This window comes from Hyperoodon ampullatus, assembly GCF_949752795.1.
Source record: "Hyperoodon ampullatus genome assembly, chromosome: 15".
In the NCBI taxonomy this organism is placed as follows: Eukaryota; Metazoa; Chordata; class Mammalia; order Artiodactyla; family Ziphiidae; genus Hyperoodon; species Hyperoodon ampullatus.
The window spans coordinates 1418146-1430225 of NC_136928.1; the positions used below are offsets into that span (position 1 = coordinate 1418146).

General features: G+C 41.0%; 1 protein-coding gene across 3 annotated transcripts in view; it reads left to right on the plus strand.

Annotated features, from left to right (window-relative positions):
- Positions 1 to 2748: 2748 nt before the first annotated feature.
- Positions 2749 to 12080, plus strand: part of SLC4A5 (solute carrier family 4 member 5) — a gene marked incomplete at both ends in the record, with an annotated part of 94311 nt that continues 84979 nt past the window's right edge. For 2 of the 3 annotated variants that reach the window (XM_079720817.1, XM_079720819.1), the window contains 2 exons: positions 2749 to 2827; positions 7864 to 8034. In XM_079720817.1, the coding sequence (XP_079576943.1) occupies positions 2749 to 2827; positions 7864 to 8034 (250 nt within the window). Of the gene's footprint in view, positions 2828 to 7854; positions 8035 to 12080 lie in introns of all 3 variants that reach the window. The other variant, XM_079720818.1, reaches the window with a different exon arrangement.

Genomic DNA, 12080 nt, shown 5'->3' on the forward strand with positions numbered 1-12080 from the left:
GAATATTGGTTTTTCTGTAGTATTTTTGTCTGATTCTGGTATCAGGGTAATTTTGGCCTCAGAATGAATTTAGGAGTATTCCTTCCTCTTCAATTTTTTGTAATAGTTTGAGAAGGATACATATTAACTCTTTATATGTTTGGTAGAATTCCCCTCTGAAGCCATCCAGTCCTGGACTTTTGTTTCTTGGGAGTTTTTTGTCGTTGTTGTTGTTGTTTGGGTTTTTTTTTTTGCGGTACGCGGGCCTCTCACTGTTGTGGTCTCTCCCGTTGCGGAGCACAGGCTCCGGATGCGCAGGCTGTCAGCGGCCATGACTCATGGGTCTAGCTGCTCCGTGGCATGTGGGATCTTCCCAGACCCAGGCACGAACCCGTGTCCCCTGCATCGGCAGGTGGACTCTCGACCACTGTGCCACCAGGGAAGCCCTCTTGTGAGTTTTTTGATTACTGATTCCACTTCTTTTTTTGGCCATGCCACGCAGCATGTGTGATTTTAGTCCCCTGACCAGGGATCGAATCCATGCCCCCTGCAACATAAGCACAGAGCCCTAACCACTGGACTGCCAGGGAATACCCACTGAGTCCATTTCAATACTAGTAACCAGTCTATTCAGACTATCTATTTCTTCCTGATTCAGTCTTGGAAGATTGTATGTTTCTAGTATTTTATTCATTTCTTCTAGGTTGTCCAGTTTGTTGACATTTAACTGTCCCTAGTATTCTGTTATGATTGTATTTCTGTGATATTGGTTGTAATTTCTTGTCTTTCATTTCTTATTTGGTTTCTGTCTCTCTTTTTTCTTAATGAGGCTGGCTAAAAGGCTCATCAATTTTGTTTATCTTTTCACAAAACCAGCTCTTGGTTTCATTGATTCTTTCTTTCTTTCTTTCTTTCTCTCTCTCTCTCTTTCTTTCTTTCTTTCTTCTTATGGGGGTGGGTCTCTATTTTATTTATTTTCTTTCTGATCTTTATTATTTTCTTCCATCTTCTGACTTGGGGCTCTGTTTTTTCTTCTTTTTCTAATCTCTTTTGATGGTAGGTTAAGTTGTTTGAGATCTTTCTTGTTTCTTGAGGTATGCCTGTATCACTATAAGTTTCCCTCTTAGAACTGCTTTTGCTGCATCCCATAGATTTCAGAAAGTTGTGTTTTTTATTTTCATTTATTACAAGGTATTTTCTGATTTCCCCTTTGATTTCTCTTTTGATCCATTGGGTTTTTAATAGCATGCTGTTTAGTCTCCATGTGTTTGTGTTTTTCCCATTTTTCTTCCTGTAATTGATTTCTAGTTTCATACTGTTGTGGTCAGAAAATATTCTTCATATAATTTCTATCCTTTTATTTTTTTTAATTGGAATATAATTGCTTTACAATATTGTGTTAGTTTCTGCTGTACAATGAAGTGAATCAGCTATATGTGTACATATATCTCCTCCATATTGGACCTCCCTCCCACCCAGCCCCATCCCACCCATCTAGGTTATCACAGGGCACCAAGCTGAGCCCCCTGTGCTATACAGCAGGTTCTTACTAGCTATCTATTTTACACATGGTAGTGTATATCTGTCTATTTAAATCTCCCAATTCATCCCACTCCCCCTTCCCTGCTGTGTCCACACGTCCATTCTCTAGGTCTGCGTCTCTATTCCTGCCCTGCAAATAGGTTCATCTGTACCATTTTTCTAGATTCCACATATATGTGTTAATATACGATATTTGTTTTTCTCTTTCTGACTTACTTCACTCTGTATGACAGACTCTAGGCCCATCCACATCTCTACATATGACCCAATTTCATTCCTTTTTATGGATGAGTAATATTCCATGGTATATATGTACCACACCTTCTTTATCCCTCTTTCTTTCCTTTCTTCCTTTTTTTCTCAAAGTATATTGTATCCCACAAGTTTCAAGTTGTAATTCAAGTCTAAATATGTAATAAGTTCCATTGTGATCTCCTGTTAAGCCCATCATTAGAAATGATTTTTAGTTTCCAAATATATGTATATATAATATATTTATTATACACACATATATAAATATATATTTATATATTTATTTATATATAGTCATTCCTTGGTATCTGTGGGGGATTTGTTCCAGGACTGCCCACTCCATACCAAAATCTGTGATGCTTAAATCCCTTATATGAAATGGCATAGTATTTGCATATAAACCAAGGTACCTCTTCCTGTATGCTTTAAATCATCTCTAGATTACTTATAATACCTAACAATGTAAATACTATGTAAAAAGTTGTAAATACAAATGTAATGTTATATAAATGGTTGTTGGTGTGTGGCAGATTCAGGTTTTTCTTTTTGGAACTTTCTGGAATATTTTTTAAAAATATTTTTGGTTCATGGTTGGTGGAATTCATGGATGCAGAACCAACAGATAATCTGTATAGTTTTGGGGTTTTTTTGTTTTTAGTTTTTTTACTGTAAAAGTATGATACAGATTCGTTAAAATTTACTAAGGCTTTCCTGAGACCTAGTATATGTGCTCTCTTTGTAAACGTTCCATTTGTACTTGAAAAAGAAGTGTGTTCTCTTATATATATATATATATCTCCCCAACATATATATATTTGAGCTTCCTCAATTTGTTTATATGTTCTTTTGTCTTAATTTTTTTCATCTGCGCTAAGGCCTTCTGCTATGAGTATGAATTTGACCATTTCTCCTTGAAATTTTACCTTTTTGTGTCATATACATTTTGAGGCTGTGTTCATCTTTTACTTTATAGTTATGAAGGTGGAGGAGGAAAAGGCTGGGGTAGGGAAGCTGGACCCCACTAACTACAGGAGGCGATGTCAGGATCAGGAAGGTAAGGTCACCTTGAGAACTTGATGCAAATTCTTGGAGGTTCTGGGAATTCCTTGGATATCCTTATAACAGCCCTTCCAGCTGGGGAAACTAGAGAGTTGGTCCCTTTCCCTGACCCATCCACAGTGTCTCCTCTAGATCTGGTGGGACCAGCCTTAACCATGTCTTAAAGGGACCACGTGGTCAGGTTGGAGGCAGGTAACTGGTACTAGGATTACGGCATAGCTTCTCCAACACAGTGTTAAACTCACTTATTTTACAAGCTCTACAAATCATACTAAATGCCAAATATCAACTTTTTATAGATTCTAAAAATGGCAGCTCAGGTAAAACCAGTGAAAGAGGATATTGAGTGGGGATATTTTTTTTTTGCTCCAGAATTGCTCACTCAGAGACCCTAAGTATCCTACATGCTACAGAAAAGCAGCCACAGAGTTTATGAAGAGGCACTACTCCAGCCCTTTTGGAGGGAGACAGTAATCTTCCTGTCCAGCTGGATGCTTCCTGAGCTGAGGAACGTGTAGAGTCACTCTGGGGCTGTTGATGAAGAAGAATGCAGTGAGGAGCTGGCACTGTCCTGAGTCAAACTACAAGATGTTCACAGTGAGAAGAGAGGTCCTACAGAGCAAAGAAACAACCTGGGGGTGGGCTAGTGATTCCCTACAATTCACCAGCTAAACAGCCACACTCTGATGGTTAGAGTGGAGAAAATGAGACAAGTTAGATCCAGGGCAGAAAGAAAATGTTTCCCTGACAACCATCCCCTGATTTTTTTTTTAAAAAGAGTGCTCTTTGTTTGTATAACCCCTCACAATTCTCAAAATCATGTCCCCATTCACCATTCCATTCTATCTTCTCAAGAACCATGCCTAGCCCGTAGAGAAAGAATTTTTACTCCTGCACTATCGGTGAGAACACTGAGTCCCAGAGAGGCAGATGTGCATGGCCATACAGCAGGTGAAGAACAAGCCAGGGAGCACCCAGGGCAGCTAACTCCTGGTAGAGGCCTTTCTGATACATCTGCTGCTTCTCATTTCCATTCCTGGCCTCAAGGGTGGAGAATAGGAACTCATCATTGAAAGAAACAAATATGCTAAACCTTTAGAGTAGAACTACTTATCTCTAAATATTGGTGACCATGGCTTACCTCACATTACAGCTTGCTCAGGCTCAGTGTAGGAGAGAGAAAGAAGGAGATGCACCAGTCATTCTGATACTGGTTCACTAGGAAGTGAGGCTGCGCTTCATCAAGATATCTACCTCAAATTTCTCATTACACCCGTGAGAGATTGAGGGTCCAGAAGAGCAAGCAGTAGGATAAGGTGGGGGTGAGCTGGGGTTCTAAAGAGATTTGGACACTGACATCCATGTAACCTTACTCTCCAGTGCTTAGTAATGCACCAGCCAGCATAGACTAACACAGAATCTGCTCACCAGAGTGGACATTCAACATGTCTCTAAAAGGCCTAGACATGCTTCTTCAAGGTTCAGCTTCATGTGGTTTCAGTGTGATATGTGCAGTCAGTGATGCCCAGGCCTCTAGTACATCAGTTCAGGAGTTTGAGCCAACAGGCAGCCCTCTCCTCCAAGGGAAAACAAACAAACAAACAAAAACAAACCCCCCCCCAAAAAACCCTCACAAAGTTAGTGTAGATCTTGATGTAAGAACGTAAAGTCCAATTTCCCACTCTGCCACAGACTCTAAAATTTTAGCTGCTATTCTTGTGCTTCAGAAATAGTCATAATGATCAATAGCTGTTGACCAGCCCTAGGGAAAATTTTTTACCACAAATCAATCAATGTGATACACCACACTAATGAAATGAAGAATAAAAATTATATGATCATCTCAATAGATGCAGGAAAAGCATTTGACAAAATTCAACATCCATTCATGATTTAAAAAACCAAACACTCAACAAACTGGCTATAGAGGGAATGTTCCTCAATATAATAAAGGCCATATATGACAAGCCCATAGCTAACATCATACTCAATGATGAAAAGCTGAAAGCTCTTCTCTAAGATCAGGAGCAAAACAAAGATGCCCACTCTTGCCACTTTTATTCAAAATAGTACTGGAGGTCCTAGCCAGAGCAATTAGGCAAGAAAAAGAAATAAAAGGCAAGAAGAAGAAAGTTTTAAATTGGAAAGGGAAAAGTAAAACTGTCTCTATTTGTAGATGGCATGATATTATAAATAGAAAATGATAAAAAATTCCACCAAAAAACTGTTAGAACTAAAAAAAATTTTTTAATCAAAATTTCAGGATACAAAATCAATATACAAAAACCAGTTGCATTTCTATACACTAACAATGAACTTTCAGAAAGAGAAATTAAGAGAACAATTCCATTTACAATTGTATCAGAAAGAATGAAATACCTAGAAAAAAATTTAACTGAGGAGATAAAAGATCTGTGCACTGAAAACTGAAAGACACTGATGGAAGAAATTGAAGACAACACAAACGCATGGAAAGATATTCCATGTTCATGGACTGGAAGAATTAATATTGTTAAAATGTCCATATTAGCCAAAACAATCTAAGACTCAATGGAATCGCAATCAAAATTTCAATGATTTTTTTTTTCACAGAAATATAAAAAACAATCCAGAAACTCATATGAAACCACAAAGGACTCTGAATAACCAAAGCAATCTTGAGAAAGAAGAACACAGCTTGAAGATCACACTTCCTGATTTCAAACTATATTACAAACTACTGTATTCAAAACAGTATAGTATTGGCATAAAAACAGACATAGAGATCAATGGAACAGAATAGAGAGCCCAGAAATAAACCCACACATATATAGTCAATTAATTTATAACAAAGGAGCCAAAATATACAATGGGGAAAGGATAGTTTCTTCAATAAATGATATTGGGAAAACTTGACAGCCACATGCAAAAGAATGAAACTGGACCCCTATCTTACACCATACAGAAAAATCAACTCAAAATGGATCGAAGACTTGAACGTAGGACCTGAAACCATGAAACTCTTAGAAGAAAACATAAGGGGTAAGCTCCTTGACATCAGTCTTGGCAATTATTTTTTTTAATTTGACATCAAAAGCAAAGGCAACAACAACAACAAAAAAGTTGAACTACATCAAGCTAAAAAGCTTCTGCACAGCAAAGGAAATTATCAACAAAATGAAAAGGTAACCTACAGAATAGGAGAAGATATTTGCAAATCACATATCTGATAAGAGGTTAATACCCAAAATATATAAAGAATTCATACAATTCAATAGAAAAACAAAACAAAACAGAAATACAATTTAAAAATGGAAGAGAAACTGAATAGAAAATTTTCCAAAAAAAACATACAAATGGATAACAGGCACTTGAAAATGTGCTCAACATCATTAAATCATCAGGGAAATTCCAATTAAAACCACAATGAGATATCACCTCACAACTGTTAGAATGGCTATCTTCTAAGACAAGGGATAACAAATGCTGGCAAGGATGTGGAGAAAAGGAAACCATTGTGCACTGTTGGTGGGAATGCAAATTGGTGCAGACACTGTGGAAAACAGTACGGAGATTCCTCAAAAATTAGTAACAGAACTACTGTATGATCCAGCAATTCCACTTTTGGGTATATGCCCAAAAGAAATGAAATCATTATCTTGAAAATATATCTGTACTCTCATGTTCATTGCAGCATTATTTATAATAGTCAAGACATGGGAACAACCTAAGTGTCCATCAGTGGTTGAATGGTTAAAGAAAATGTGATATACATATGAATATTATTCAGTCATAAAAAAGAAAGAAATCTTATCATTTGCAACATGAATGGACCTTGAAGACATTATGCTAAGTGTCTTAGACAGAGAGACAAATACTGTGTGATCTCACTTATACATGGAATCTAAAAATCCAAACTCATGGAAACAGGGAATAGGTTGGATGTTACCAGAGGCTGGGTGTGGGAGGTGAGGAATTGGGTGAAGGTGGTCAAAAGGCACAAACTTTCAGTTATAAGATAAATTAGTCATGGGGATGTGATGTACTGTATGGTGACTGTAGTTAACAATAGTGTATTGTATGCTTGAAAGTTGCTAAGAGACTAAATCTTGAAAGTTCTCATCACAAGAAAAAAATTTGTAACTATGTGTGGTGATGGATGTTAACTGAACTTATTGTGGTAGTCATTTTGCAGATATACGTATATCAAATCATTATGTTGTACACCTTAAATTAATACAATATTATATGTCAATCACAACCCAAGTTAAAAAAATAATAGGGGAAACTGGAGGTGGCATATGGTAGGGTACATGGAACTTCATGTATTATCTGCTCAATTATTCTGTACATCTAAAATTGTACTAAAAAGACTATTAATTATTTTTAAAATTGTTGACCAACTCAAGACAATACGGATGAGAAACTGGTGGCAGAATGTCCTTCCTGAGGTCTGAGGGAATTCTAGCTGCCTCTTTGTGCACAGAGTTAGTGGGAGATTTACATAGCAGCCGGGCTTCTTAGTGGAATTCTGAATTAGGGTTCTTGGTAGCTCTAGTTCTTGAAAATTCTAGTTTACAAAACCAGCTTCGAGAAATTCTTAATAACTCACTTCTCTGATGAGTAGTACTTCACATAGTCCTTGGTTGTTAGTAAAAATGGCCCTTGATGGAAATGCATATGGCTTTCCCATAACAATTGAAGCTGGGGCTTGGCATTTTGAACTAACTCTGTGACCCACCGAAGGCCTCTCTCCTGGACCATGTGTCATAAACCATATGTGTTTATTGCTGCTCTGGACTAGCAAGAATGGGGAGATGGGAGTTCTGCTCATTCTGACAGAATTCTAACTATAGGGCCAAGGGTCTCCCTTCCAGCAACTGGGGAGTTGGTTCAGAATTGGAATTCTATCAAGCCCAGTGGCCCCGTCCAGGAATCCTATGTCTTCTGATCTTCTTCAGTGGCCTCAGCTCTTTGTAACTGGAAAATATTAAGGAGAAATGCCAATTTTCAGTAACTCTACCTACCCTCTCTTTTATTCTGTGCCCACAGACTGCCGTTCCATCCACATTGGACTTTCAGTCCCCAGTTACCCTCCCAGGAAAAGAGACCCGAAGGGACATCTTTCAGACCTGCAAAAGGTCCGCTGGGGCTTGCGGCCAGAGAAGCCGCAGCAGGGGCTGGCCAGTGCCGGCAGCACTGTGGATCATGTCATCAGGACACGTGAGTTCTTGAGGGGACCAGTCTGGGGAGCCATCCGCTGGGTGGTCCAGATGGGGCAGGGCAGGGCAGGGGTATTCTCTGGAGAATGTGAGGACCGCCCCATGTTGCTCAGGCCTCTCAGTCCCCTCTGCTCTGCTGCCACAGCAGACCAGCCTCTCTGCTCAGGGACGCCTTTAGTCAGGCTGAGCCCCTGTCCCTCTCTGGTCACTTTGAGACCTGCTCTGATCCATTCTGCCTTGATTTCGCAGTTTAATTGTCAGAATTATTTCCTGTTTCCAAATTCCTAGGGGCCACACAGCCGTTGCCCAAAGAGCCAATAACAAACATGAGTGTCTGGCGTGAGGTGTTGTGCTCAGTAAACTGAATTCCTTATTGCATTCCCTCCACTCTCGCTCTTCACCTGAGCTTGAAGGAATGGTGTGGAATTGTCTGGGCACCCTGCTCCTCAGCTTGCAGAGTCCTGGAGGCTTTCTCCCGGGTCAGCAGAGCCCCCGAGGCCTTCCTCTGCTGTTGAGGAAATCAGCTCTGGGCTGGTTAAAAATCAGTCTTCTGTTCTTTCCTGCGGAAAGAAAAGTGTCAATCTTAAGAGCAGTGAAAGGATTAGAGCACAACTGTGACATTTTATCCTTTTGAGCCTTCGCTGTTTCTAGGGACATGATTTCACCTGCAGCATATCCTAAATCTGCGTAATAAATGGTACCTAACTGGTTTCTACTATATAGTTCCACTGTCTTGAGCAAGGCAAAATGAGTTATTTTACCATCTGAACCTTCAAAAGAATGTCAGAGGCAGTAACAGCCTCTTAACATTCCTGTAGGAGACCTGACATACACGCTTGCGAAGGCCATCTGAGTCACCCCCAACCCTGCACTGCCCTGAACAACTGCTGTCATTGGCACCAAGTCTACCAAGGCCTGTGACTTTTCCAAAGGAAGTGTGCCTATGTGGGAGAGAGGTTAATGGGGAGTCCTTTGGAGGTGTCTAGTTTAAGAGATAAGCTTTGATTAAAATATGCATGTGCACACATACACACAAACATGCACACACAGGCTTGTGCACACATACATGTTCAGGGGTAGACGTATCAGAGACCCAAAGGAGGGCAAGCCTGGTGGGAAGGCCTGTTCCCCATGTTGGATGTGGATGCCTCCCACTCACTCTCTGGGACATTCTCCTGTCACCCCACCACATTCAGAGATGAAGTCACCCTTTCAAAGTTGAGTCTGCTGGATCCTTCCTGAGTCAGGGAAGAGGAAAGTGGGTTAGAGCTGGTGCTCTCTGATCGGAGGGCTTGGAGGGGGTCTAATAAGTGGTATTTGTTGATGCAACATGGTGCATCACAGAAGTGGTCATGAGTGGTGGATTTTATGTTGTTTCGGTGGTTTCTGGTTAAGGGGACACTGGTTTTAACTGGAAACCAAAGGGGAGGGAATGGAGAATACTTTGGTACATTTGCACATTCAGTTCATTCTCTTCACAGCCTGCTATTCCCATGCATGTTACATGGCATGGCTGTGGAACAGGGGAGAGAATGGGAGGGCCTAGGAGGACAGGAAATTTCAGGCCATGTCTTTCAAGCTGGGGTAAAGTAAGAACCCCTTCTAAAGGGAAAAGGGGTTGTGGACCCATGAAAATGCATTTGTACATTTGTAGAGCCCCAGGGGACCATAAAAATCCAAGTTTGGGAAATAATATCTTAATTAAGGTTTTATTCCATAAAAGTATCTTACATTTTTGAATTATAACAACAGAAAAGTTTTGCCCTTATATCTAATGAAAGAAATCTTTTTAAGATTATCATCAAAATGGAAACATGAAATTAAAAAATTCTAATAGATCCCACCTGCCCCTACGAATACTTTCCAGACCACAGTTCCAGACGTGCTGACTTAAGGGGGCCACAAAGCCTGCTAGCAAAGTCAACAGCCACCGCGAGTTTTCTGTAGCCCATGGGGGCTGAGCTTGTTCCGGCCATTCTCGTAAGGGTGGTAGAGGTTCACCCCTCAGTCCTTCACTTCTTTCGAACCAAACAGGGCATCGTGTGTATGATGCAAATATAAGCCCCGCTCCAGCACATCCCAGGATCAGTAACAATGACCCGAGGAAGGGAAAACGAAACAGTGCCCAAGTAATTTTACGGCATCATCTAGATAATTGCCTGAATCTGCCACTTTTCTTTGCTGTGGGACAACTGACCACATGTGTTTTCCCTCTCTGAGTGTCCTGTCTATTCTATGAATCCATTCAGACAGCCCAGGCAGGCGGTCTAGCTGGCCACAAAGTCCAAGTGGGACCTACCTCTACAGAAGAGGAGAATCATGCAGAATGGAGGGCGTGGGTGCTGGCCAGGCAGGTGGCTAGACATAGCTAGGCCTGAGAGTAAAGCAGGCTGTGCAGATGAAGGATTGACAGGTGACTCCTTTGGTTTCTGCCTCACAAAACAATGACAAGAATTTGTACCATGAAATGGTATTTCACTGTAATTTTGTTAACTAAATGTATAGTGTTAATAAAAAGGAGATATTATTATCCCCATCTTCAGATTGGGAAATCAAGGTTTGAAGAGATGTAGTGTGATACAGCGGTAATCAGTGAAACTAGAATTTGAAAACAAGTCTGTAGACTCTAAAACCTGTGTGTGCCCCTTCCACTACACTACTGTCCTTTGTAAGTTATCACTGGTCAGTCACCATGTTGGATATGGGCTGAGAATTGTATCCTTTTAAGCAGCCGAATTGCCTTATGATGACAGGGATAGGTAGGTAGTAGTTACACCATAACATGATACGCCGTAGCAGTTGGATTACCACCCTTTCCTCCAATATGAATATAATTTAGGAAGTCAGTACTTAGCAGCCAATCAATTTTGACTCCAGCAGAGCATATATAGGGAATAGAACCATCAAGCTGTGGTGAGAATCAGCAAGCACCATGCTTCCTTCCCTGGAAAGAATGCATTTTCTGGCTCTGAGAACCTCTTGAGAGCTATTAGGAGCAAGAGGGCAAAGAGCAGCTGTAGAAATATGGCTGCCCTTTGGCGTTTCTTGGCTGGTGCTAAGAACCGGAGCCAAGATCTAAGAGGAACGAGACTGGCCAAGCCCAACCTGGTGTGTAGGCACTAGGGTCTCAGAGCCTTCATCAGTAGAGTGAAAGATTGTTGTAGGGTGACCAACTGTTTCAGTCTAACTGGGCTGGAGGGCTTTCCCAGGACATGGGACGTGGGACTGTCAGTGCTAAAACCGGTCAGTCCGAAGCAAACTGGGATATTTGTCGCACTAAGTTGTGAGTTCCTAGATGAAATATAAACAGACATGAAGTATTTCGCATGGTGCACAGTGCATGACAGGCACTTGACATATGTTACCTCAAGTGATCTATGTTAACCCAATTTAAAAGCACTCCTTGGGATTCCCTGGTGGCGCAGTGGTTAAGACTCTGCCTGCCAATGCAGAGGACACGGGTTCGAGCCCTGGTCCAGGAAGATCCCACATGCCGCCGAGCAACTAAGCCTGTGCACCACAACTACTGAGCCTGCACTCTAGAGCCCACGAGCCACAATACTGAGCCCACGCACCACATCTACTGAAGCCTGCGCACCTAGAGCCTGTGCTCTGCAACAAGAGAAGCCACCACAATGAGAAGCCTGGGCACCACAATGAAGAGTAGCCCCTGCTCACCGCAACTAGAGAAAGCCTGTGCGCAGCAACGAAGACCCAACACAACCAAAAATAATAAATAAATAAAAAATAAAAGCACTCCTTTACGAGTGGACATCTGGTTTGGCTGCTGTCACTGGTACTGAGAAGCTTATGAGATCCTTCTGGTGGGAGGCGTGTGAAAAAGTGTTAACGTCTTCTTCTACTTGCCAAATGTTGACCAACTCTAGGGTCACTAAAAGATCAAAACCACCCCAAGATGACCAGTAAGGGAGAGAAAGTCTATTTTTTAGCCAGGTGTTTGAGCCTCATATGGTTCCAAAGGCTTTAGATTTCATGGGGTCTTTCTTTCCCATTTCTTTTTATTTATTTGTTTGTTTGTTTGTTTGT